General features: G+C 33.4%; 5 protein-coding genes across 6 annotated transcripts; 3 read left to right on the forward strand and 2 right to left on the reverse strand.

Moving 5' to 3' along the window:
* The first annotated feature begins 172 nt into the window (after positions 1 to 172).
* Positions 173 to 6537, forward strand: LOC125587782. Its single transcript, XM_048758912.1, has 2 exons — positions 173 to 2968; positions 3487 to 6537. Exon 2 carries the CDS (start codon positions 3492 to 3494, stop codon positions 5856 to 5858), a length of 2367 nt encoding a protein of 788 aa, XP_048614869.1. The 5' UTR covers positions 173 to 2968; positions 3487 to 3491; the 3' UTR covers positions 5859 to 6537.
* A 247-nt stretch (positions 6538 to 6784) lies between these two features.
* LOC111205594 lies at positions 6785 to 10941 on the reverse strand. Its single transcript, XM_048758913.1, has 6 exons — positions 9785 to 10941; positions 9630 to 9710; positions 8398 to 9171; positions 8144 to 8305; positions 7331 to 8052; positions 6785 to 7226 (listed from the first exon to the last, which is right to left on the reverse strand). The coding sequence occupies exons 1-5, from the start codon at positions 10268 to 10270 to the stop codon at positions 7825 to 7827; spliced, it is 1731 nt and encodes a 576-aa protein (XP_048614870.1). The 5' UTR covers positions 10271 to 10941; the 3' UTR covers positions 6785 to 7226; positions 7331 to 7824.
* On the reverse strand, positions 6877 to 7709 carry LOC111205595 (tol-Pal system protein TolA-like). The gene is made up of 3 exons (XM_048757309.1): positions 7559 to 7709; positions 7331 to 7471; positions 6877 to 7226 (listed from the first exon to the last, which is right to left on the reverse strand). Exons 1-3 carry the CDS (start codon positions 7707 to 7709, stop codon positions 6877 to 6879), a joined length of 642 nt encoding a protein of 213 aa, XP_048613266.1.
* Positions 10942 to 11049: 108 nt separating the features above from the next.
* Positions 11050 to 12193, forward strand: LOC106398083 (syncoilin-like). Its single transcript, XM_022701689.2, has 3 exons — positions 11050 to 11359; positions 11760 to 11870; positions 11948 to 12193. Exons 1-3 carry the CDS (start codon positions 11090 to 11092, stop codon positions 12092 to 12094), a joined length of 528 nt encoding a protein of 175 aa, XP_022557410.1. The 5' UTR covers positions 11050 to 11089; the 3' UTR covers positions 12095 to 12193.
* Positions 12194 to 16747: 4554 nt separating this feature from the next.
* LOC106400642 (probable WRKY transcription factor 65) lies at positions 16748 to 18132 on the forward strand. 2 transcript variants are annotated; one of them, XM_048758914.1, is made up of 2 exons: positions 16748 to 17130; positions 17240 to 18132. In XM_048758914.1, exons 1-2 carry the CDS (start codon positions 17006 to 17008, stop codon positions 17895 to 17897), a joined length of 783 nt encoding a protein of 260 aa, XP_048614871.1. In that variant the 5' UTR covers positions 16748 to 17005; the 3' UTR covers positions 17898 to 18132. The 2 variants fall into 2 exon arrangements, with proteins under 2 accessions (XP_048614871.1, XP_013696453.1); XM_013840999.3 differs by having other exon boundaries at positions 16749 to 17130; positions 17237 to 18132.
* The last annotated feature ends 9506 nt before the right edge of the window (positions 18133 to 27638 follow it).

Here is a 27638-nt window from a genome sequence, read left to right on the forward strand (position 1 = left end):
AAAAATCATGTTTTTTTGTCAAAACCGCAAAATCACGTTTTTCTCGCCAAAACCGCAAAAAAAAAAAATTCCGCCAAATTTGTAAATTATGTTTTTCTTCCCAAAACCGTAAAATTTATTAAAATCATGTTTTTTGTCAAACCGTAAAATCATATTTTTTTTTTATAAAACTATGAAGTTACATTTATTGTAAAATAACTAAAAAATATTTATCTGACAAAAATATATAAATCATATTTTTGGGCCCCATGGATAATCCATCTGGTTATGGTCCTATTTGGATTTGGGCTTTGACAATTCATGTCCAATAAACGAGATTGTCCAACTCGACAAACCCATTTGGACATGGACAGCCCAATTGACATCCCTAGTCCTACGGAACAACTATGATGCTAAATAATAAATCCATAAATGAAGAAGAAAGACAAAGATTATTAGTTATCAGAAGAAGGTACAAAGAATTACATCTGAGCGAGAGAAAGAGTAAGAAGAAACTAGTGTTTTTAAACCCGGACCGACCCGATGGTTGGACCGGGTTCGACCATGAACCGGTTATATAGTCGGGTTGGGTCTAGTAATTGGTTCGACCATGAACCGACCACGTCGATGGATTGGATTTCAAAGTTATTAAACCGATAAAAATCACTAAAACTATCAAAAATCTATAAACCATCCATTAAACATAAAACTAGTTTATATTTATAATGTTTTATGTTTTAAATTTATTTATATTTTAATTATGTATCATATTTAATAATATTACTTTAAAATTTATATACTAAAAATATATTGAACCAAAGTATTGAACCAGGTTTGACCTGATCGAATCATATTGAACCGTGATCCAAAAAAATTTCGGTTCAGCTTCCGGTCTGGTTTTAAAAACGGTGGAAGAAAGAGATGAAACATGCGAGAGAAAGGAAGAAACACAAATGAACTAACCAGAACCATCTGATTATTTTTTATCAACGGTTAGTATTTGTAATCCATCAGCTAATGGATTGACCAATAGAAAGAGAGAGAAAGGAACAAATTGACCAATAGAAAGAGAGAAAGAGAATCTGTCGAAGGAAGAGAAATGAGATAAAAGAAAAAGAAAAAAAAGAATTAATTTCATCTCTTGGATCAAATCTCATCCAAGCGTGTTAAATTGTTTAAGTGAATGTAGATTAGCTAATAAGATATTCATTTATATGTTATTTGTTTTGGAGTTTGGGGTTTGAAATTAAAAGTTGGAGACTAAGATTTGAGATTAAACTTAAAGTTTTTTGCCATTAAGATTTAGAGTTTAGAATTAGTGTTTAAGGTTTAAGGTTTAAATACAAGTTATGAGTTTGAATTTTCAAAAAAAAAAATTTAAAACTATAAATTTTTAGTTGTATATTAGAGTAATAATGTTTACTAGACAGACTTATAGCATATTTTAATAAATCGTATATAAAGCTACATTATGTGTTACAAAAAAAAAGCTACATTCTAATAAATTATATACATATGACTTCATTATAATTTGATAACTTAGGGTTTAGGGTGTATGCTTGTAGGTTTTAGGTCGAGTGTGTAGAATTTGGGGTTTGGGTTTTAAGGTTTAGGGATTGGCGCTCATATACATACATTTGTAGGTTAAGTTTAAAGTATATGGAGTTTGGGTTTGAAGTTTAAGTTTTCATTGATTAGGTTTTAGGGGTTGATGATAATACACACAAAATTTGTAAGTTTAGGTTAAAGTATATAAAATTAGGGATTTGGAGTTTAAGTTTTAAGTTTTAGGGATTGGTTATGATACATATGTTATTGTTATTTAGTTACGTATTTTTGTGGTTATCTATTGATAAGTATAATAATTATAGAGACAATTTATCCCTACTTAAGACATTGCTATCTAGTTACAGAGACTAACAGAATTTATCTAGCTAGAGATTGCTAAAGTTAGCTACAAATTTAGCTACAAAAATGAAATTATATATTCTCTCGCTATTTTTGTAGCTAATACATTTAGCTACGGAAACGTCTTTGCCAATCCGTAGCTAATTTGATGAATTCTTGTAATGAAGGTGTGATGGAGTGGATTTGAATTTTTTTTCTTTTGTATACTATTTCCTTAATTCTTTCTGTGTGTCTTTATCTCATACTATCAAACGTTGAGATCCCTAGTCCATTATGCCAGCATACATGATTCATGTAACATACTTATCAAAAAAAAAAAATGATTCACGTAACATTAAGCATATATATATATATTGCAATAACACTCTTATTATTAGTCTAGAAATATTGGTTGGAAAGAAAAAGAAATATACAAATACAAGAGGATAAAACAATATCATACAATAATTAAAAGGAGAATAAGAGCATCAGATAGCCTGTCCACGTAGGCCAAGAAAATCATCCAATGGGGAGCCGTTTTTTATCCACGTCACGCGGGGGATGGGCTGTTTTGTTTCCTTGATCCGTAAGATGTAAAATTTGGCCCAAAAGCCCAATCCAAAATAAACGGATTTTAATCTACAAAGGGACAAAGGACAAAAAAAAAATCTATAACCACCAAAACTAATCTCTTATGGGACAAATGAGTGTAAGTTATGATTATACCCTTAATGAAAGCTCAACATCAACCATTGGATCTGATTCTTCACGTTATAATCTGAGCCGTCCGATCTTTAAAGATGAAATATTTACAATAATGTCATTAATGAAACTTGTCTCTCAGCCGCTGGATCTTATGAGTCTGTTTTAATCTTAGCCATCAGATTTTGTCTGGGTCCCACTGAAAATTTAATCACTCTTCTTCTTCTCCATTTCTTCTTCAACCATACCCAACCACGAAAATTCATTTCCTTCACCAACCAAACCTCTATTCTTCAACTCTTCACCCACAAACCTTTACCTCTGTTTCTTAGGGTATTTTTACAGGTTATGACACCGTGAAACATCCCATTTGCGTCGTCCTTGGTTCTGAAATCTATTGGTAAGTGTAAACTCTCTTCCTCTCTTTTTTTGTCTTTCTCTCTTATATTTTTATTGTTATTTGTTTCGGTTAAGTCATATAAAATACATGTTACGTTTTAGTCAGATTATAAGGTTGGTTGATAGAATTTTGTTAGAGTATGAAACATAAACTTGTAAAAGAAATCGTTTTTGTGTATGGTACAGCCGGTACAACTTGTAACTCAAAATTTTTTAACAACTAGTTTCACTGGTACAATTGATGTAGTATTACTAACATTTTTATAGAAAATGTATCATTAGTAAATCTGGTACAACTAAGTGTAACACATTGAATAGGTGGTATTGATACACCTAATATAACTTGTAATAGTCATGTGCAAAATGAACGTCGGATAACTGGTATTACTTGTATAACTTATAACTAGTTTGATATGTAAACCCGTCAAAGTGATAATATAACATATATTTTTTACAACCGTAAAACTCATATAACTTGTACAACTACTCAATAATATTGTTGTTTTTTACTCATTTCAGGAAGTATGGATAGCAATGGATCTGTGGTGATACACTTTGAACATGGTGTAGACCGACATATTTCTACTTTGGTGATGAAAGGAAGATATCAGGAGATTACTTATTCCCACTTGGTTGATAGAATAGGCAAAAAACTGAAGATTGATGTAGATGCCACCAAGCTTCAACTGAGTTACTTTCCGCTGGTCTTGAATAATAAAAATTCTTGTTATATCTTGGATGATGAAGATGTTTTAGGATATTTGATGATGGTAGATAAGAAGAACCGACGTTGTGTCTTGCATGTGGAACTTGCCAAAATCGTCTCAGAAAATCAGAGCAATGAGATGTTTTCTATGAATGAGGAAAATCTGAGTGATGCCAGAGCTAATGATGGCATGGTTGGAGTTGGAGAGTTGGAAATTGTTCCTCATATTCAGGAGGATGAGTTTGAGCATGAGAAAATCAGTGAAGAGGGTGATGAAATGGATGATAGGGAGGAGTTGCCGGCTGTTACAGCAGTTGAACCTCCTGTTGTCAATTCAGAATGGGATGATGGCATTGATATTAGTCTTCATCAAGAATTTGCGACTAGAGAAGAAGTGAGGGATTTAGTGGACAAAGGTGTGCATTCCAATTGTTTTGAGGTTGATATACAGAAGTTGAATCCTCGGGTTTACATATTGAAATGTCGTGGGGCTGGATGCAGATGGTATTTACGAGCTGCAAAGCTGAAGAACTCTGATTTTTTCTCTATCAGAACGTATAGAAAGATTCATACGTGCTCTCGTGGAGATGCAAGTGTCATGAAGAAGAAGAAAAGAGGCACGCCAAGCTTGGTCGCATCAGTGGTGCACTCTGATTATCCCGGCAAATACAAGACTCCGGATCCAAAGACTCTCATAGATTTGGTGCAGAACAAGCTGGGTGTTAAGGTTTCATATTCTACGGCTTTGAGAGGGAAAAATAAAGCTTTGAGTGATTTACGTGGTAACCCGGAGGAGAGTTTTGCTAGGCTGCCATCTTACTTGTACATGTTACAAAGGATGAATCCTGATACCATTACACGATTAGAAGTGGATGAGAAGAACCAGTTTAAGTATATGTTCTTTGCGCTCGGAGCTTGCATCGAAGGGTTCAAGGCGATGAGGCAAGTGATAATAATGGATGGAACTCACCTGAAGGGTGTGTGCAAAGGAGTGCTTCTCATTGCCACTGCTCAAGATCCAGATCATCATCATTATCCCCTTGCTTTTGCAGTAGTAGATGGTGAGAAAAATGCAAGCTGTGAGTGGTTTTTAACTATATTAAAAACTTTGATACCAGATGATCCTCAGCTTGTATTTTGTACTGATAAAAACAAAAGCATCATCAAGAAAGTACACGAGGTATACCCATTGGCGGTCCATGGATATTGCAATTATCACTTGTCTAATAATGTCAGCGGAGCTTGCAGCAATGTTAACAAGAAAGGGGTTGCCAAAAAATTTAGAAGTATTGCTGGTATTTACAGTGAGGTGGAGTTCATCAAATGCTACAACGATTTCAGGAAAATATATCCTCAAGCGGCCGAGTATCTAGATGACAGTGTTCATGAGACAAAATGGGCAAGATGTAAATTTCCGGGAGAAAGGTACAACATAGACACAACCAACACTGTTGAATCTATCAATGGTGTTTTGAAGGAACCAAGGAAATATGCGTTGTTGCCAATGCTTGATGTGATCGTGGAAAAGATAACAGAATGGTTCAACAAATACCGTCTATTATCTCTGCGCGTACCAGAGAGGCAGATACTAATCCCACATGTGCATGGGATATTGCATCACATATATCCTTCGGCTAAAAAGCTGAAGGTGACCGAGCTAAATATATTTGAAGGTCACTACAATGTGCTTGGCGAGGATGGTCATGGTTATTTGGTTGATCTGAGCAACAAAACATGCTATTGTAGGTGTTTTGATATTGATAGGTATCCTTGTGTGCATGCACTTGCTGCCATCATGGCGCGTGGAGAAATGGCTGAACATTATTGTTCTAGGTATTACTGGATGGAGCAGTGGACTTTGGCATATTACAGGACAATATATCCAGTGCCTCATCATTCAACATGGGAAAGTTCTGAAATTCCTGAGGAAATCCGATATCAGGTTGTCCTCCCTCCGTATGTGGAGAAAAAAAAAGGAAGACTACAAGTTACTAGATTCCCATCTGCCGGAGAATATCGGAGGAAGAGAAAGAAGAAGTTTCCACCATTGATTGGTGAAAACGAAGAAAGTGGCAGTGATGGCAGTGACAGTGATAGCAGTGGTAGTGACAGCAGTGACAGCAGTGGAAATGGGAACGAAGGAGGTGACAACGAAGGAAGTGGTAACGAAAAAAATGATGAATGAGTCTCATTTGTGTTGTAGAATTTATTTGTGTGTTGTGGAACTTATTTGTGTTGTAGAATTTATTTATGTGTTGTGGAACTTTATTTATGCATTATGTTGTTTCAATCAGGTAATACAGGTGCAACATGGTAAAACTTGATAAAATATAACACTCATATATTTGTGTTGTCTTACTGGTACAACTCGTAAAACTCAAATAGGTTCGACTGGTAAATCTAGTACAACTATGTCTAATTTACTAAAATAGGATCTACTAGTATAACTAGTACAACTGTGCAGGTTGTAAAATTTAAATATTCTTTTGGGTGTTCCCTATTAAAAAACCAATCAAATAGTCTAATTTTTAAGTGTTTGGAAAGGTTTCTTTGTGTTTTGTATTGTGTTCTTTTTTTTTTTTAGATTTCTAACTCCATCACAAAAGCTTGTTTGATCTACCTTATACTTTTAAGGTTTGTTAACTTGTTTGTCACTTATTTTTTTCAAAACATACATGACAAGTATTTTCACAATAGTGATGATTTCATTGTATCCGGGCAAGCATATGTAAACATACAACAGTGGTACAACTAAGGTAATTGTATTTTTTATATGGTACAACTAATATTTTCCGATTTCACTGCCAAAGTATAACTATGTACAAATTGGTACAACTAATAAACTAGTACAACTATGTGAAACTACAACATTTTAAATGTGTATCACGTTTTAAATGTTCAACACATTTTAAATTTGCAACACGTTATTTTGAACTATGTAAAACTAATATTATTACGTAGTTGTACTAATTGTACCATTCTTAAATGTTATTGGATTGTCATACTTGTATTAGTGATTCCATAATACCTGTTTTAGCATAATACAACGGTCCTAATACAACAGAAACAGGAACAGAAACATATATCATAAGTTTTAACACAGCATCCACATAAGTCATAAGTTTTAGCATCAAAAGAAACATAAGTCATAAGTTTTAGTTGGAACATAAGTTTTAGTTCTTAAAAGCTATTCCAAATAGCTATTAGTTTTTCTGATACGGAGACCTGAGCGGACGAGAAGGTTTATGGGTCCTCTTTGGCCTGGTCTCCTCCTCATCACCAACTTTTTCCTTATCACTAGCTGCCTTTTCAGCAGCAGCTAACTCATCACCAGCCTTCTCTGCAGCAGCCTTATCATCAACCTCTTTCTCGAGTTTCTCCGCAGCTTCTGCCATCACTTGAAGAGTAGATGGCGAGTCCTCCACATCTGTCTTGCCTTCCTCAGTTTCACCCTCCTTGTCAGCCTCTGTCTCGCCCTCCTTCTGACCTACTTCATCCTCATTGCCAGCGACCTCATAAGCCTCTTTCGCAGCCTCTTCCTCACCCTCAGCATCTACAACAAAACAAATTACAACAAAACCACCACACAGCAAAATTTATATCACTGAAGCAAATCTAAACCGATAGCACATGAAAAAAAAAGCCAACAACAAATACCTTCAGGTGTTGTCTCAGCCTCTTTCGCGCCATCCTTCTCAGCCTCTTTCGCGCCATCCTTCTCAGCCTCTTCTTCGACCTGTTTCTCACCATCCTTCTCAGCCACTTCCTCACCATCCTCATTGCCATTGCCCATATTATCTACAACATAATAGAAATGAATACCTCATCAAAACAATTCCAATGCAAATTTGACATCAAAACAAAACTAATTTTAAAATCAATTACCTCTTCCTTTGCCTCCTGAAGCCTCACATGTTTCATATTCACCAAATTGGAATGACCAATTTTCTCTTTGAATCTTGTCTTGTTCCAACTCCTTTACTCGTGCTGCCAAGAGGCGAATTGTTTCGTCCCTCAATGCAAATCCGTCATCCATTCTCTTGTTCAATCTCAATTCCAACTCTTTTACACTTTCACGGCCTGCCTCGCCCCCTGCCTCGGGTTCCTCACATACCCTTTCTTCCTCCTGTCCTTCGAATATACCATGAGGCTCAGATTGTTTCTGGTGTGGTAGGCCGGGTTCTCATATCCATCTCGAATAGATCCTCCCAAAATATTTTTCCTTCCGGTTCTATAAGGATCCGGTTCCAACCGTCAACGGCTATGTCTGCCTTATCTGAATCATCTTGCAGCTCCACGTCTTCCACACTCCCTTCATCCATGATTTCATACAAGAGGTCTAGTTCATCTCCCTGTGGTTTCAGCGTACTTGAAATCACCTGAAATATGACCAACAACATATCACACTTAAAATTAACTATGAACTTGAAGATAAAGATAGAACAATACTTAAAAATTAAAATCTTTTACCTTTGTGTTTCCAAGCGCCTTATAAATCTCTTCTAATGCAAATCCTGTTGTCCCGGTCCTCTTGTACTTCCATTTGCACATTCTTGGGCAATCTGGGAGACAGTTTGGATCAGGATCTCTGAAACTTTCCCTAAGGACAGGGATACATTCAAAAGCCAATATCTGCACATCATTTCACACAATCATATTAGTTATATAATAATTAATTACTTATATAATAACTAATATGCTTATGGAAAACATAATTCATATACCTCCAAAGGGATGACAAACCCAGGAAATGTCCACTGCATATTATTCTTTGGGAGCCCTTTAGCGAAATGATCCCTCAAGTGGAAAATCTCCTTCATGCAATCATCAAATGTGTAACGGCCCCATGGAAACTTGTTGCAAAAATCCAGATCATCTACTGCCTGGAGAATGAAAGGCTCAATGAAGTATGCATTTCTTGTCCTTCCTCTTATTACTCTGGTCAAAAAATAAAGAACCGCCATCTTCAGACGCTCATCACTACCATCATCAGCTTCCATCTTATCAAGCTTCTCTAAGACATTCGCTTCTGTCACTCTCAGACCCTGTTTCTTCCTATTCTTCTCCTTAGTCTTCTTCTGCAAGTGCTTAAAATGCTTTGTTGCAAACTTCATCTTCCCTTTTCTCGGATAGTTTTCAGGGTATGATCCGCAGTATAAACCAGAGAGGAGGGCATGTTCCCTGATACAGTATCTAATTGGAACACCGTTTACCCCAAACCAAGCTTGTCGCTCCTTTCCTGTATGCATACAACGAAGTAGCAACATCCACAATCCCTGAACCTTTCTTTTCTCGCAACAATCCATGTGGAATAAATGCTTGAACTGAGGGTGATTCTCAAACCAACTCTTCTCTGACTCCTTAAAGTCTTTAATCGTCTCCAGAAAATCGTGTTGGTGGCACCTTGAGGAGAGCTTGCAAGCCGTCCAATAATCACTCGGCTTGAAGAAAAAACCAACAGGTCTCATTGGTTCTACGGCCATATTCTCCTCCCCATCCTGAAAACACAAATAAGAACACTAAATACACTGAATAAATATCCGAGTTACACAACACAAAATCACTTAGTTGTACCAGTTAAATTAGTTGTACTAAAAATAATATTACTAGTTGTACTAGTAAACCTAGTTATACGACATTTGTTAAACCAGTTATACATCAATAAAACCATATACTTAAACAATACTCAGTTTAATTAGTTAACCTAGTTATATTGTTAATAGTTGTATCACTTACCAGTTCCTCATTTTTCACTCTTTTAGTTATACTAATTATACGATACTCAGTTGTATAAGTTAAACTAGTTATACTTTTCATAGTTGTACCAGTTATAAATTCCAGTGAATGTGTTTTACAACATATTATTACCAGTTGAACTAGTTTCATTCTTTTATTTGTTAGTTCAACTCTAGCTATGATAAATATTTCTAAAACCATTTCAAGTTGACTTGTTTACCGTTCTTGGCGCGTCATTGTCAATGGTAGCAGATCCAATGGCGGCCTCAGGTGGGTTTGAATCACTGTTGTTAGATCCAATCTGCTCACGGTTCCTATTTGTTAGTTCAATATTATCATAAAAATTTCAAAACTATTTTAAATTGATTTGTTTACCGTTCTTTGCGCTTCATTGTTAATGGCAGCCTCTGGTGAGTGTGACTCTCTGTTGGGATCCTCTCTGTTGTTAGAAGTTATTGGAGCTTGCAGTGGATTCTCCGCCTCACTGGGTGTTTGAGTAGGTGCTTTTTGTGGCTCAATCGGAAATGATGGGCTTGGCGTACCCTCTCTATCATCCTGAGAAAGCAATTCCGCTGATGGTGCCGGGGAATGATCGGGATCGGAATGTTGTTCTGGTGAAGATGCGGTCCGACGCCGCTTGGTTGGATTGGATGAAGACTCCGACGAAGACGAGTCTTGCTTCCTCTTCTTTTCTGCGGTTTCAGTCTTCTTCTTTGCTGCATCTCTTTTTTTTTTCACGGCTTCTCTCCTCCTCTTCACCGCCGCAGCTTTCTTCTTCTCCGCCGCAGACCTGTTCTTCTTCTTCTTCTCCGGCGCACCTTCCTTGTTTGTTTTTCCGGCGAAGCGAGTCTTAGGAGCCATAGTTTTTCAATGAGTGACACGAAACAGAGAAATAGATGAGATTCAAGGGACCAGCTTCAAGATGATTGTTACAGAGTTTGATTAGTGAGGGGAGATTGAGGGAGATAGTGATTTGAGATTGTCGATTGTGTTTGGATTTGTGTTTCTTGGTTACGTCGAAGAAAAAAAATTAGGGATTTAGGGGAAAACAGATGGGTCGGGTCGGGTTATTAGTAATTGGGTGGGTAGAGTGGTTGGGTTTGTAAATATATTGAAATTTTAGGTTTTCTGGTATTTTCAGCAGAATTTCTATTTATTATTAATTCATTAAAGAATTAGAAATAGAAGTGTCCTATTCCAAATTTTTGTGTGCCCATTTGGTCAATCTCAGCATTTGATTCAAAATAAACCGACCAAAACTCATAAACATCGTCTTTTCCTCTTTCTCACCTTCGCCAGTTTTCTATGTTTCTTCCCCAGTCTATCTAAGCCATAAATTGAACCTCTAATAACATAAACTTTTGACTTGCTTCATTATCGTCTCCACCTCTCTCCTTAACGGTATATACTACGAAAATCAATCATAGTATTCTAACCTCCTGCTTTGTTTGATTGCTTCCATGTCAGTCGGCTTCCTTAAGATATATCGGATTCTACTTCTTCCCTGGAAAATTGAAGGTGCTTCCTCTTTTTTTTTCCCTCTCTCTTACTTCTTGATTGTTTTCATAACTAAATTGGATATGCGATTCGATCTAATTTAGGGCTTTAATATCAATTATTATCCCAATTTCGTTCATATCACAACACTGTTTCTGGGTTCTAAAGGGGTTTCGAGTGAAGATGAAGGAGATGCAGGCAATAGAGACGTCACAGCCGACGGTGGCTCCTCCGGCGGTGCACAGCCGACAGCTAGGAGCTCAGCTGTCGGGAAGCATGAGTTTTAGCAGCCAAATGACGAAGGAAGACGAAGAGATGTCGAGGACGGCTTTGTCTGCTTTCAGGGCGAAAGAAGAGGAGATCGAGAAGAATAAGATGGAGATTAGGGAAAGGGTTCAAGCTCAGCTTGGTCGTGTCGAAGAGGAGACTAAGCGTCTCGCTTTGATCCGTGAGGTATAGCATCTTTCTCTTCCTAATCTTTTTTTTTTTTGAGAATTGTGCTTTAATTTTGTTTCTGACATAGAAAAAAAACAAATTAAGATATAAAAATTGGACATATGGGGGTTTATTGCAGTGAAGCTATGTGGTTTTGATTCATGTTTAGGGGGAGATTTGTAGGACCCCAAGTATTGAAATTTTCAAGATCTGACATTTACATTGAACAAAAAATAGCTTCTTTTTTGTTTTTTTTTTTAATTATAAGTAAAGATTGGGACTTTTGTGAGTGTTTCCACTTTTGTATCACTAATTGTAAAACCCATTTGGTAAAAATGAGATTTGTGGATCAAAGTTCTTTCCTTTTTATGAAAACTACCATGATTAAGAAGTTTAATGGTTTGAATTGTATATTTAGGAACTTGAAGGTTTAGCTGACCCCATGAGGAAAGAAGTTGCTTTGGTCAGGAAGAAGATTGATTCTGTCAACAAAGAGTTAAAGCCTTTGGGTCATACTGTTCAGAAAAAGGTATGGCCATTGCACATAACCAAATCCATTATATGTCTGGTTGAGGATTATTATTAAGATGCTAACCTGGTGTGTAGGAACGAGAGTACAAAGAAGCTCTTGAAGCATTCAACGAAAAGAACAGGGAGAAGGTGCAGCTAATCACCAAGCTTATGGAGCTTAGTCAACTAATTCTAAAATCCTTTTTTTTATTATCGAATATAGTAATTGGAGCTCGTGTTTGAATAATTGGTTCAAGTGTTTTAGTTGTTCGTATCTTCTTCTCTGGTTATGGTTCTATGTTTGTCTAAATATATCTGCGAGTCTTGAGCTTAGTTAGTGGTTTTTCAACTCCGACCAACAAAATTTAACAAAAATTACAACACGATCTTTGAATTTTAAAACATATGGTTTATTATTTTTAATTTTAAGTAGTTTTTTAAAAATATTTATAAAATAAAAATGTATTTTAATATAAAATAATTTTACTGTAGACTTACTATTCTAATGTTTCAATATAATTTGAATATTTCCTTTGTTTTATAATATAATGGTTTAAAAGTATTTTTTGTTTCACTATATAAATTGTTTTTATATTTCAACGTAACTTTATATTTATTAGATATTGTGTGGCCAATTAAATTATGTAAATTACTGTGTAATTGATTAAATTTATATATTAAATGACAGTTTTCTAAAATAATAATTTTTAAATATTACAGATTTTAATTAAAACTGATTACATTTTGAAACAAATAGAATCATCTATAAACTAACTATATATATATATATGAGGAAAAAATTGTAAAGTGATATCACCTTGAATTTCTCTCATTACGTGAATTCCTAATTGGAAGGAGATAATCAACATCTAATATTATGTTACTCTCAGTATATTAGAAATGGTCGAACCGTAAACCAATTAAGGATGATGTAAGGAATACATAAATATGTATTTTCAGTTATCACAAATATAGAATCAATTGACAACAACTTAATTATGTCCAGCGTAGGACAACAGAGAAGAGTTTTCATACCTTCTAATATTATAATATCTCACTATATTAGTGGCTAAATCAGTTTTCTCTAACACAAATACTCACTTCATTCTTGGAGTTTAAGCTTTTCTATCTGATGATATTAGTAGTTTGATCCCAAAAAAAGAAAATGGTCGAACTGTACATTGTAATTGGAGAAAAAAACAAACAAAAATCAACCGAATACTTTTAAGGTATATGAAACAAAAATTTAAAATATCAATTCTATGCAATTAAAGAATAAAGCAATAAAATTGTAAAAATACAAAATAAAATAAAAAATATACACATAAATAAAGATTTAGTAAAATAAAATCGTAATATAATTTCCACAATTGATAGTGCTCAGTTACACTAAAAAGTCTAAATTTACAACATACACAGTTTTATTTACATCTTTAAACATATTATCTAATTAAAATGATTCTAAGAAAAGTGTCAGCATGAAGAGTCAGAAACTATACGATAAAATATAATACATAACGTTAAAAATACATTATCACTGATCACTAAAAAAATCATGTTAGTAGTAATAAAAATGAAATGACAACACATTTATTAAAACCATAGAACGGCACACAACAAGGTGTTATTAAATATACAAGCTACAAATTAAATATGCTCAACGCAAACACACATAAAAATGAGACATCGTATTTGGATATATTTAAATAAATAATTTTAAATATATTATATTCTTGATAATATTAAAATTACTTAAAAAGAAACTAAATTATTAAAAATTAATATACAAATAAAACTAAAGCAATATTTGGTAATGTCAAAATAATAAATGAATAAAAAAATATATTAGGTTAATAAAATAGATTTTAGATTTTAAAGAATTTTAATTCATGTAATATTACAAAATTCAAAATTTGTTTATTACAATTAATATTTTACCATTAGATATATTAAAATAATATTCTAGATCGATATTCAATTGTTAGTTTTCAACTATTACACGTAAAAAATATTATTAAGTACGTTTTTTTTTTTGAAAAGGGGGATTTATATTTTAAGCAGGTTATTGGAGTACTTTTTATTTTCGTTAATTTATTCGAGATGAGATTCCAATCTTTTAAATTAAGATAATTTACGTTCTATACATAATTATATTTTTTGTATATAACTCTAAAATTTCGGACTTTATTCTTCATATTTTATTAGTTAATTGTGTTACATATAATATAAATACTTACTTCAAACTAAAAAAAAAAAATCAAATTTAAAAATTAGTTATATATAATTTAATATACAAAAATTTACATAGAAATAAAAATGATAAATGTAACAAATTTAAATATATTATCCGCGCTATGCGCGGAGAAAGGATCTAGTTGAAATAAAAATAATTTATGTCGTGTTGTACAAGAACCACGCCGAGGTTTTAGGAAAAGTCAGAGATGCCAAATTATTAGTCTCAATTTTAATAACATAATATTAAATGATATGAGCCACCAATAAGATATTTAAATGCAGTCAGCCAATAATATATAAATATAGTTTGCCAAATTGTGGCTATAATTCTGTTGAATGGAATATTGTAGCCACATTGCTTCACGCAGCAATACATTTCAATGTATTCAACCAATATCAAATCCAAAGTAGGAAAATTATAGCTTTCCTTGTCAAAACAATTAGATAGTTGGTGTATATCAAAAATTTTATTGAAACTTATCAAATTATTACTTAATGTAACGGGTACTTTTTCTATAACTTGTTTTTTTTTTTGTTACACACTTTTTATAACTTCTACAACAATTAATTAATTATAACGTTTGCGACTTTGGTTCCATCTTTGATCCGATTATGTAAGCCAGCTTTTGTTTTCAAATGTGTGTTTAAATTACACCGTATGGTGTTTGTGAGCATTTTTCTTATATGAGTATATTTCTTCAAATGACAAAAAACTCCTATTTGAACCGAAAAAAAAAACGTTTTCCTATGGAAAAGAAAGAATACTATGCATATGTTGTACAAAATATTTTCGATAGAAGAGAAAAATAAAGAAAATCGTGATAATGATATAAATCTTTTACTTTTTTTCCTTATTAAATATTTCGTTTGCGTAACACTGATTGGATGTTCAGTCCATATATCCCATTTAACTTGTGTTGTCTCTAGTTGATAAGATCAGCGCAACGAAAGGGTAAACTTTGATCAGTAAACGATAACCATCACACATAAATAAGATTATCTACATGATTAGAAATCAGATTTGAACAATAAAAAAAAAAACATGATTAGAAATCAGAATTTAAATTATTATATATGCGTTATTGATGCTGCTTTTGTTGGTGAAGGAAAAGGGTGATAAGAGCATGATTATTGGGGGTTTTTAGAGTGAGTTTTTTAGCGGAATATAAGAACCCGTCTCTTAACTTTTAACTAAAAAAGTTAAAAACTGGCTCTTAAAACTCTTATTTAAGAGAGTCGGTTCTTAGCTTTTTTAGTTAAAAGTTAAGAGACGGGTTCTTATATTGCGCTAAAAATTTCGCTCCGAGAACTCCCAATAAGGTCGACTCATAACTCCTAATAACTTTAATTTTAATATTGGACATAGTTCCGGCTCGTACTTTGGTGTACTTAATTATTGAGAGTCTTTCGAATTGCATCGAAAACAATGCACTATATGCATGTACATACAACATATGCATATGCACACCAAGATGCCTAAACATCCATAAAGTTATAAACATAAATAAAGAAGAAAAGAAGAAGTGGATATGTATCTTATGAATTAGATAAGTGGCAGCTCTTTTAACAGTGGTATAATATCCCTTTTCAATACTCATATATACATGATATATACAGGGCCGACCCTGAGAATTTTGAGGCCCAAGACCATTTAGTAAAGAGTTTAAAATTTTGGGGGCCTAAAAACTTTTTTTTTACAAATTAGAAATTTACATATAAAAATTTTCAAAAATTTTGGGGGCCCAAGGCGAATGTTTCATTGGGCTTGGCCCAGGGCCGGCCCTGGATATATACAGCAATAAAATGTTATAGCTAATAATCTAGTGAAATTGCATCCCATATACACAATTTTTCCCATAATTAACTCAATATCCTAAATTCCACACCATGATATCTTTGTTCATAGACACACAACTTATCACATCATGTGTATTTACCTAATTTCCAATTTTTTTTGTGGTTTTTAAGCTAATTGACTCAATAATCTAAACAATCAATATACATAGCAAACATATATGTAGTACCATGTTAAGATGATCATAAAAGTTGTATCTAGATTCAATAGCTGAGAAATCAAGATCTATAACCTATTCAAATTGACAAATACGATGAATAAGATAGATGTACATTAGTATTACATATTTGACAAATATATTAAAAACTGAATTAAATTTGGCATAAAACTTGAACTGGAGTTTAATTTTGCATATATAAGACCTAATCTGATTTTCATGCATGCGACACTAATACACTTTTTAGTTTTTATGAATGGAAAAGTTCTTGAAAAGGATGGAGATAAACTTTAGAACCAAAACAAATTTTGAAATGAAGGGTTTGATCATATACGTTCCCATTTGCTTGTTCACACACTACACCACCCAATGAACCTAATCATCTTCCAATCATTTGAATACATTGTAAAGAAGGTTTTTGAACATTGGTGAATAAAGACAAAAAATAAATAAAACAAGTGTATACTAATAATTTACCTAACCCCATCTTCAAAGTTGAAAACACTTAATAGAAAAATTATATATCATAAACAAAGGGTGTGATCATATGTAACCATTGCCTTATAGTCAAATTATTAGCTATTAAAATAACAATCGATAGGGGTCCATCTCTCAATGATAGGGATATAAATATTATTATTGTTAAAATAACAAGTACTAGAGATTAACTTGACATATGCTCGCACGTCCTCTTTCATACACAACCCCTCTTCGTCTCCACGACTCCACCTTCTCTTATCTCTCTCTACTTCTACTCCTCTTTTTCCTTCTGCAACTCAGATATTTTCAAAAGCGATCAAGATCAACGAAATATCTGATTCTTGGTCGATATCATTGACCGACACTTCTTTCCTCTTTTAACTACTTGTAAATATAGTACAATATATAGTATATAGAAAATATAAACATGAAGCGAGGTCTAGATATGGCGAGAAGCTACAATGATCACGAAAGCAGTCAAGAAACAGGACCCGAATCACCAAATTCTCTAACCTTCAACGCTACCATCTCTTCTCAGTCACATAAACGAAGGTAAATCAATAAACACATCTTTGATTCAAATTACAAATAATTTAATGAAAAAGCTTAGCATTAAAAGTATATTTCATATATTGATGTACTTGTTAATTAACTACAGTAGGAGATCCATAGAGAAGAGAGTAGTGAACATACCGATGAAAGACATAGAGGGTTCTCGGCACAAAGGCGACACAACTCCACCGTCAGATTCGTGGTCTTGGCGTAAGTACGGCCAAAAGCCCATTAAGGGATCTCCTTACCCTAGAGGTTATTACCGTTGTAGTAGCACAAAAGGTTGTCCGGCAAGGAAGCAAGTCGAGAGAAGCAGAGACGATCCAACGATGATTCTCATCACTTACACCTCTGAGCATAACCATCCTTGGCCTCTCGCTTCCTCTTCTAGAAACGGACCCAAACCTAAAACCGAGCCAAAACTTGAACCAGAAGTACTGCCCGAGGTGGAGCAGGAGGAGGAGGATGATGATAATAATAAGTTTATGGTTCTTGGGAGAGAGATCCAAACAACGCCGTCTTGCGTCGTTGATGAGTTTGCTTGGTTTAGTGAGATGGAGACCACGTCTTCGACCATTCTTGAGAGTCCGATATTTTCAGCAGAGAAAAAGACAGCTGTCTCGGCGTCGGCGGATAAGGTGGCGGTGTTTTTCCCGATGGGGGAAGAGGATGAGTCTTTGTTCGCCGATCTCGGCGAGTTACCGGAGTGTTCGGCGGTGTTTAGTCACCGGAGTAGGGTAGTGGGGTCACAAGTGGAGATCTTTTGACACGTGTTGGTATTTTATTGGATATTATCGTTGCTCACATGGGAAGCGTTGTACGCACGGCGGTTTTTGTTGTTTTTTTAAGCTTCTCAACGGTAAACAATAACTCATCATAAGACTGTCTCCAGTCTCTATACACTTGTCGTTAAAAAAAAGTATGATTCGATTTTGTAATTTCCACTCTACTCTTTGAATATTGTCTTTTTCTCTATTTATATGATTTTACGTACTTAGATCATGAGATACCACTTAACGAGAGAAAATGCTAATAAATTTGATATCATAGTAGAGATTAAAACAAACATATTTTTCGGAACTTCATCTTGAAACTTAAGAATTGTTGGTACATGATTACATACGTGATTTTAATAAACTTTACGCGAAGAATAATAGCACAGCTGAACAAAAGAATTGATTAGTTGTTATATGATTCACGTTACTTTGCCTGCCAAACTCTCTGTAATTACTATTATTAAAGTCTGTATAATAGAGCTTTTATATGTTCACATTAACTGTAGTTCTGACTTTAGAGGGTTTTTTTTATTTTAAAAAATTGCGGCAGTCCAACCTCTACATAATTTTGTAGTATGTATATTTAAGCGTAGTAGTCTACGTAGAGGAAGATAATGGTGTGCATTTTAAAATGCAGGATTACGAAACTATAATAGAATATATTGTGATGACTACTATACTAAAGAGATCTACATTTTGGTAATGATTTAAGCATATATATATATACCGTGAAAATTATATGGGTTTTAGAACAGATTAAGGTGTTAATACATTCTAATATCCTTTCCAACCTCCTTGGCAAGTAACACAGATAAACTTGTATCAAAAGAACACAAACTTCCATTCGAAGAAAAATCAATTAAATGGAAAGAAAATCGAAAATTCTTAGCCAAACCCCAGGAACCACCGATGACTTTTAGAACAACTTTTTCTTGCTTTAGTCATCATCGTTTACACCGCTTTCTTTGTCGTCTTTTTCACCACCCCTGCCCGACCCCCACGAACCTTTATTTTCATCAATGTTTCCCATGATCTTATTTGTAGACTATATCACAAGAAAGTATGAATTTTGTAAACATTCTATTATTTTATATAGGATTGTTGGCGCTTATATCATATACTAAGAAAACAACAATATTGGAGAAATTTCTCTTCTTGATATTAAAGTTCAATGATATTAAATGTACACTAGATCAGCGATCTTAATTTACATAAGATTAGATTTATTATGATCGTAAGCCAAGCCATAAAAGTTCAAACCGCATGCAACATTTTCATCTTTTCAACCGATTGATTTTGAGCTGGAATTTTGCATAATATATACATGCCATCTATCCAGGCCAGTTAAAGAAATGGCATTTGGTCTGAAATAAAAAAGCAAAAAAACACTAAATATTATGTATACATGTTTAAAATCTGACATTATAAGTTAATATCTATATATATACGTAATTTTTAATACTAGCCCATTGGTTTTGTATCAAAACTTTACTAGTTATTACGATTACTCTTATCGAGACGATGGTTCTTATCGACCGGAAATCTCGAAAATTTAGGACATCTATACTCGGTCGAGCGAGTTTAATACGACATTTATACCCGGTCGAAAGGGTTAAATAGAGAAGTTATATTAATTAAAGGTTTAGGGTTTTAGGATATGAGTTATGTTACCATGTTAAATTCGGATTTGTTATAAATTTCTAACTTAAAACAAATTAGTAATCAGTGGTTTGATTATAACTAGTTACTAGGTTAAGACCCGCGCCTTGCGCGGGATCAACATTATATATATAAATTATTATATGTATTAAATATTTTTACATATTATAAAATAATAAATATATTTTAAATAATTAAAAGTCAGTAACTATTAAAAATATAATTAAATTGGTGCGAACATATAAATCAATTGTATTAATCCAATTTTTTTTTATTTGATAGGATATGTTATTAAATTTAAATGATACTAACATAGATAATATATTTTAGTATATTTTTAATATTAATGTCTATTAAATGATGATTTCTACTCATATAGTTTTTTGATCATTTGTATCTTTTATAAAAAAAAATTTAAATTACTGATAACAAAATTTTCATTGTGGGATTAATAGTTTTAGTAATTTATAATTTAAAAAAAAAATAAGTTGTCAATGATCGTTCAAAAATTTTATCAAAAAAATTGTTCAAAGTAAATTTTGAAACTAAAATATTGTATTTTATATGGTTTATAGTTTAATTTAAAACGATATATATATTAATCTTATTAATTAATTAAATTAGACTTTTTACTTATATAATTTTTGTAATCATTTGTATTTTGTTATAACAAAAATTTTAAACCATGGATCATAAAATTTGAATGTGAGACTTTTAACAGTTTTAGTAATTTATGGCCGTTTGTAAAAATTCAAAATATAACATATACATAAAAATCTAAATTTTTATTATATGGTTATTGTGGTTGTTTAATTTATTTAATAGCTTAAAATTAAACAAATATGATAGAAGATACACTATTTTTTATCAAATTTCTATTATTCAAAATCATTAATTGCCATATATATTTTAGCCACATTAGGCAATTCCGTAAATTTTATTTAACGAAATAATAAAGTACATTAATGATGAATTTATTGTTAGTTTAATAAAAAACTTATTATATAATTAGATGGACCAACATATTTCTCTAATGATTCTAAGAATCATTCTAGTGATGACATGTGGCTACAAAAAAAAGTTGTAATGTTTCTCAAATAATATATAGGGGATATATTATTTAATGTACCTTAAAATTTTCGATACGGTATATATATGTATCCCTAATAAATTGCTGCAACGGAGAACATCTATACGACTACAAGTTGTACAAAGAAATGAATGCCAAGTTTGGGGCTATATTTTGGGTATTTTACTTTATGAAAATTGATTCAATATAAATCAGTGCAGTGAGGGAGTATTGAGACTCTTTTTTATCTTTCGGCTCTTGTGTGTTGGGCCTAAACTACGTTAATTGAATTTTAAATTTTTTTTTGTCAACAAAGTATTTAAATTCTTTCATTTGTTTACTATAACCGCCGTCCAAAAATGTCATCATCGTTATTAAACAAGAATAGATCTTTCGGCCCAGCCAGAGATTGAATTTTGTTTACTCTTCTATGAAAGTGCACATGCACGTACGGTTAGTACTATCCATTATCCAATTGAGCAAATGATGGGACGAGACGAGACGACACAACAAAATAAAAATGAAAAACGTCATTTTGTTTTAGTTAAAATGAAAATTTGACAATACCTTTACAAAAACTAGTGTTTTGATTTTATTTTTTCCATTTCTTTCATCGACCAACACCCGTACGTTTTTTTGGGAGAAATTACTCGTACGTGTTTAACCAGAAGAGAAACAAAATGCTTGGAAATGAAAGTTTTTTTGTGACAAAAGGCACAAACTAATATTTCATGTCAGAAATCAGAGATACCTTAGCCACCGACATCAATCACCAATTCAGGTCCCATTTTTCTCACCTAAAGTCAGCAAATGCTACAGTGAGAGACCGTTATGTGTTCTTAGTAGTTGAGAAAAATTGTGCCACCAATTCTTATACTCTATTCATTCTAGAACATACGATGTTTTAGAGAATTTTTGATGTTTTAAAATAGATAATGTTTTGATATTCTTATATTAATCTTAATTTTATAAAAAACTGTGTGCTAGACTGCTAGTGATGTTTTATACTTATTTTAATGATTGGTTAAATTAATTTTTTGTTTATATTTTTAATGTTACTTTTAAAAAAAATATGTATATCTTATTTCTTATACAAATATCCAAAACATCAAGTATTTTAAAAAAGAAAGAGTAATAATTAAAAATACTACACGTAGGTTGAGATCGAACTCGACTACCTTATTTTCATTATTTGACATTGTTTTCATTTTCGAAGACAAAGGGCTATAAATTATTCATGATATTTCTTTTTTTTTTGTCAACATGATATTTCTTTAAAATGGCGCAATATTTACTATTAGACTAGACCATATAAATTACAATATCTGCGAAGCAACTATTGTCGGCAGCCCATAACTTGTTTGCTTAATTCACCTTTTTATATGTATATCGTGTAACAGTGTGTGATAGGTTGTGCAAAGCGAGATCAAACACGTCGTCTCTTGTATTTTAGAAGCTCCGAAGTCAAATATACATCATGAAAAAGAGAAATATTCGTTATGTCAATTAGTATGACTTTGTAAAACAATTGAGACTTTTACTCAGTTCCAAGCTTTAAGCCTTTAACATTAAATTTAATTTGCACCAAAAAAAACATTAAATTTAATATATGAAAAGGAAAATAATTAAAACGAGAATATTTGTTGCACAAGACAATTCGACTATTTACTATACTTTGCCAAAGTCTAAAACATATATTATTCCGTCTAATAAATCAATAAAGACAAATCTTACCCAAAAAGGTTTGGGATGTGGGGTTTATGCATTAGAAATGATACCCCCATTATAGAAAGTATAAAGATAATTAAGATTGGCATCACCTATATAGATTTCTTGTCGCTGAGATTTTGTGAAGAGGACTGAAAGAAAGTGATAAGCGGTGATTTAGTAGTTGAATAATTTATCTTGAATTCGACTCTTCCATATATATGGGGGAAGAATTTGGATATTAATACGTAATTGTCGTGTGTAATTAAGCAAAGATATATAAGCGTTTATTTTGTCAATGGTATCACTTCTAACATTTTAAACGTCGTTTCACTAGATATGCACATACATCAAAACGATTTTATGTTCACTATAATTTTCGTGTGATAGTTTTGCTTTTTTTTTTTTTTTTTTGAACTGATAGTTTTGCTTTTTTCATCATTCGACTTCTAACAGTTCTACTTTTTTGGTAAACAGTATACATCATCTCTTGTGTGTGGTACTAGTTTTAAACACATTGCTGGGACTGGTAATTTATAGAGTAAACGAGAGAGATATTAAAAGTAAAAACGAGAGGAAAATATTCTTTGTCAACAAAAAATGAGAGGAAAATATTCTTTGTCAACAAAGAAGAGATCAACAAAGAAGAGAGAGGAAAATTTAGGCCAACTGATCACTGTTCACTGGCCGGAAAAATGAATAAAATAATGAACAAAAATTTAATTGAAAAATGAGTAAACAGAAATATAAGAATTTATGTTCAATTCATTCTCCACCAAAATTAGAGAAGAAAAAAAATTTCATAATTTTTTTTCATTTTTAAAGAAATGAGAGGAATTGAGTAGGATCCATATACGTCTCTAATTTGACAAAAAAAAATCAACGTGATTGGTCAAAAATGGAAGAATAAGAATTTTATCATTATTTTTTTCATAAAATATGGTTACCAATTAAAACCTTGAAATGGAAGGAGAGAAAAAAAAATAGTATTACTTTTACCAAAAAAAAATGGGAAAATTACCAAATATAACTCACAACTTGATTTCAAATGCAAAAGTAAACTCAAACTTGAATCAAATGCAAAAGTAACCTAAAATGCAATGGAAATTACAACCAGCCCTTTAGAAACAAACAAAAAAAACGAAATTCTTTTACGTTTGTAACCCCCGTAAGTCGTTTGGACTAGTTCTACTTAGAAAAAATTTAAAAATTTTGTAAAAAATATTTTGATAAGTGAAAAATTGAAATCATGTAATTAACATATGTTTTAAGAGATATAAATTAAGATATAACAAAAGTTAATTGTTTTCAACATAGATGAGTGAAAGTAGCGAGTCGTGATATTCTTTGGTTTAGGTTTTGCCAACATATGTTGTAGTATTGTATGTGGTCTTAGGGTTAGATTTTGGAATGCATAAATGTTTTTTTGAAAACTTTAAAATTTACCTAAGTGTGTTTATTTCTGTGTATAGTAAACACTATTTAAGTATAACTACGGCTTTATAACGTGGTTAGTTAGTTAATTTAGTCAATTTAGTTTAGGGGTTAAATTTAGGGTCTGGGACAACTTATTAGTAATTCGTCTAATGTACAATATTCAACAGACGACTTACTAGTAAGTCGTCCAAACCGGACCGAACCTTTAATTTTTCAATGTACTTTTAAACCTAACCGAATTATTTACCGGACATATATAAGGTGTTTTTTTATCCACTGTTTCGCGAAATTCAGAAAACCCTAACGCCGTTTCTCTCAAAGGCGATTTCGAAGGTGATTTCCGTCGATTCTCTCTAATCCATCGTTCTCACCGCCGGTTATCTCTCCGCCGTTATCACCGTCGTTCTCACCACCGTTCTCACAGTCGCTTCCTCTATATAAGATCTGAGAGGAAATCCTAGCGCGCATTCTCTCAGAGGCGTCTCGTTGAACTCCGCCGCCGGTAAGTTATATCTCTTACTGTCGAGTGATTGATTGAGAAAAAGATGAACAGAAAACGTTGTCTCTATCAATTTATACACTCGTTCTTTTTTTCACGTCTATTTTTGCAGATATATAACCGCTATGTCGAAGTCGACTATATCTTCTCCGAATTTTCAGGTCGGCTTTAAAATGTTCTACTGGAAGTCTTGGAAGACTTATAATTAAGTCGTCTGGAAAGTAACTATTTGGTGTTGTTTGATTGTCGTCTTTCGCGTCTTATAAGTCACTTAAAAATGAATGCGCGGATAGGACCACTCCTGCTTACTCTTGGCCTTGGCTGCTTAGAGACATCCCCTTTTTTCCGACTGGTCGCAGGTCGCAGATCGCAGGTCGCGCGATACGTAAACGAACATAGTTTTAGTCGCAGGTCGCAAGTTACAGGTCGCGCGATACGTAAACGAACGTAATCGCAAGTCGCAGGTCGCGCACGTAAACGAAAAAATGCCGATGATTAATTGACGTGTCGTTGGGATAAAGTCAAAAACATTTTAGAAAATGAGCACTCTAGTTTCTTAAACTCAGATTATATCCCCCAATTTTATTTTGTTATAGTGATACCCCGTGATTCTTTTTTATTTTATTAACAACCATGTTGGATTCCCATCTTTTATATGTTTTGGGAAATTTGTTTTTTAAACCATATTTCTATCGTTTCAAATCTATACTATTATGTTAAAAATATGTCTACAAACCATGCTACAATAACTTTAGCAATATTAAATTCGAATTTTGGTTTGGTTTCAAATTTTTAATTGTGTTTTTGTACATACAGATGATAATATCCAAAGTAAAACATGATATATCATGCATAATTTGATTTAGTTTGATTTTGGCTTCAATTTAAATTCTAATTTTAGTCATATATGATTTTTTTTTTAATTTTAAAATTGTTGAGATTTGATTCAGATTTAAATTTGGTTAATGAAATCTTTTAAACTATGTTAGTATATAATTTGGTTTTTGTATTGAATATTTTGTATTGAGCACTATTATTTCAAGAAACAAATTATTCAAAAGATTTTTTTTGAAATACCCTAAATTGGATACCAACTTTCAAAAATAACATAACATTATTTTTAAAGTTTAATGATTATTATTTAGAATTAATATTTTGGGGATAAGATTAAGTTTACAAACTTATATAAATAATCTTTTAACATTTATAAATGATTTAAAGAGTTAATTTTATATTAATGAAAACAATTATTATTCAAAAGTAAATTTGAAAAAATAAAATAAAACTCGAGGTAAAGTTACTGTCATTCTCGCCTATCACCACTATTCAGATAGTTAGAAAAATGTAGGGACAGTTTCCTTAAATTAGTTATGTTCAGGGACTTAAATTTAAAAACATCGCCGGAAAAAACACATTTCGATCGAGATTCAATAAATCGAAAAGGGAAGAGAGAGAGGAAGATCAGTGATGACGATGGACAGAGAGAAGGAGAGGGACCTAGAGCTCGAGAGTGCAATGTACACCAACTGCTTACTCTTAGGTTTGGATCCGAACGTGATCGGACTCGGATCCTCCAACGGCACGCCTCGGGTGGGGTTATTCCGCCATTCCAACCCGAAGCTCGGAGAACAGCTTCTCTACTTCATCCTCTCTTCTCTCCGAGGACCCGCTCAGTCTTCAAAGGTTCGATTCCTCTCCACTCTCTTTCAGCTGGAAAACTTGCCAGACGAGTTAATTATAAGTCTTTGATTGTTTTGAGATGGTTGACTTAATTATAAGTCTTTGATTGTTTTGAGATGGTTGTCTTTGATTGTTTTGCAGGAAAAAAAATGGATATACCAGAACTCCCCCGTAAAATACATACATTAGGGGAAGAACCCCCCGCAGTGCATAGCATTTCGTATCATACTTGTTGGACGTTGCATACTGCTTTAAAGAAAGCTCTTCATGATGACGAATATGAAGAGCTGAAGGAGTCGAAGTTGGGAGTTTTCATCAAGTTCCAAGAGCTGGGATTTGATTGGGCTTCAAGGATGGTTCACTACATGCTCGGTTTCCAGCTGGACATAAAGAAGAAGTATGAGCTGTGGAGTCTCGTTGGTCCAGAACCTGTGAGATTTTCACTGTTAGAGTTTGAAAATCTCACTGGTCTAAACTGCGAGTACATCGAGGACCTTGGGAGACCTCACTGTGTTGTTACAAAGGTGTTGACTTCTTTCTGGGAGATGTTGGGAGTTCATGTCGAAGCTGAGCCATCTACTCAGGAGATAATAGCAGCATTTGAGAGATGCGAAGGGTGGTCTTGGGATGATCGCAAGCGGCTCGCGTACCTTGCCATCTTCACTGGATACATTGAAGGGAGAAAATATTCAACCCCTACACGGGTTAGTCTGGCAAGGCTAGTGATGGAGCTAGAACGATTTGAGAATTATCCATGGGGGAGAGTCGCGTTTAAGGTGCTGATGGACTCTGTGAAGGGCAGAGATATTTCGGGCTGTTACACTATTAATGGGTTTACACAAGCTCTCCAGATCTGGGTGTACACAGCTCTGCCGGAATTGGGTGCTAATTATGGTAATCCTCTCCCAAGCAATCCGTCTCCACCGATACTTGCTTACAAAGGTCGCAAAGGACGCAAATAGTTTAAAGAGGCTATCCTCAGTCAGGTATTTACTGCAATCTGGACGACTTCGCAGAAAACTTATAATTAAGTCGTCTGATAAGTCATCCAACTAGACGACTTAGTAGAAGACTTATAATTAAGTCGTCTGGAAAGTCTTCCAGCTGGATGACTTAGTAGAAGACTTATAATTAAGTCGTCTGGGAAGACTATCCAGACTACTTAATTATAAGTCGTCTACTAAGTCGTCCAGCTGGAAGACTTTCCAGACGACTTAATTATAAGTCGTCTGCGAAGTCTTTTGTTTCCATCTTTTTTAATCCGTCAAATATCTAAGTTCATATCTTCTATTTAGTGCAGACTAGGGTGATCAACTTTGTTCAAAAGGACATTGGTGAAATGTTTCCAAAATGGGAGTTTGATGTTGAGGACACGCCCGCAGAGAACATAATTAAACTCATGTTTGTGAAGAAACCGTGGAAGTGGACCATGGATTGCTGGGAAGTCACCGGTACTTGGGTCAATACAAAGCCGGCGGCTGTGAGTCTAGCGAAGAAAAAGGTAGTGAAGGAAGACAGTCCAAGACCTCGAAAGAAAGCTCGTAAAGAGGCTAGTGAAGAGGCAGCTGCAGTGGCTAGTGAAGAGGCAGCTGCAGAGGCTAGTGAAGAGGTTCATACGACTGTTGGTGGGTTGACCAAAGAGGATATTAAAACCATGTTCAAGGACATAGTTGATGCCATG

The sequence above is a fragment of the Brassica napus genome, chromosome C5, assembly GCF_020379485.1.
Source record: "Brassica napus cultivar Da-Ae chromosome C5, Da-Ae, whole genome shotgun sequence".
Classification (NCBI taxonomy): domain Eukaryota; kingdom Viridiplantae; phylum Streptophyta; class Magnoliopsida; order Brassicales; family Brassicaceae; genus Brassica; species Brassica napus.

Bases quoted from the DNA above. Each gene is read 5' to 3' on its own strand.
- LOC106398083 (XM_022701689.2), top strand. From the start codon at position 11,090: ATGAAGGAGATGCAGGCAATAGAGACGTCACAGCCGACGGTGGCTCCT. The intron at 11,360-11,759 runs GTATAGCATCTT...TTGTATATTTAG, and splicing joins GTCTCGCTTTGATCCGTGAG to GAACTTGAAGGTTTAGCTGA. The intron at 11,871-11,947 runs GTATGGCCATTG...CCTGGTGTGTAG, and splicing joins GTCATACTGTTCAGAAAAAG to GAACGAGAGTACAAAGAAGC.
- LOC111205595 (XM_048757309.1), bottom strand. From the start codon at position 7,709: ATGGATGACGGATTTGCATTGAGGGACGAAACAATTCGCCTCTTGGCA. The intron at 7,472-7,558 runs GTAATTGATTTT...ATTATGTTGTAG, and splicing joins TTCAGGAGGCAAAGGAAGAG to ATAATATGGGCAATGGCAAT. The intron at 7,227-7,330 runs GTATTTGTTGTT...GTTTTGTTGTAG, and splicing joins GGCTGAGACAACACCTGAAG to ATGCTGAGGGTGAGGAAGAG.
- LOC111205594 (XM_048758913.1), bottom strand. From the start codon at position 10,270: ATGGCTCCTAAGACTCGCTTCGCCGGAAAAACAAACAAGGAAGGTGCG. The intron at 9,711-9,784 runs GTAAACAAATCA...AACCGTGAGCAG, and splicing joins ACAATGAAGCGCAAAGAACG to ATTGGATCTAACAACAGTGA. The intron at 8,053-8,143 runs GTAAAAGATTTT...GTCATATTTCAG, and splicing joins AGGCGCTTGGAAACACAAAG to GTGATTTCAAGTACGCTGAA.
- LOC106400642 (XM_013840999.3), top strand. From the start codon at position 17,006: ATGAAGCGAGGTCTAGATATGGCGAGAAGCTACAATGATCACGAAAGC. The intron at 17,131-17,236 runs GTAAATCAATAA...AATTAACTACAG, and splicing joins TCTCAGTCACATAAACGAAG to TAGGAGATCCATAGAGAAGA.
- LOC125587782 (XM_048758912.1), top strand. From the start codon at position 3,492: ATGGATAGCAATGGATCTGTGGTGATACACTTTGAACATGGTGTAGAC.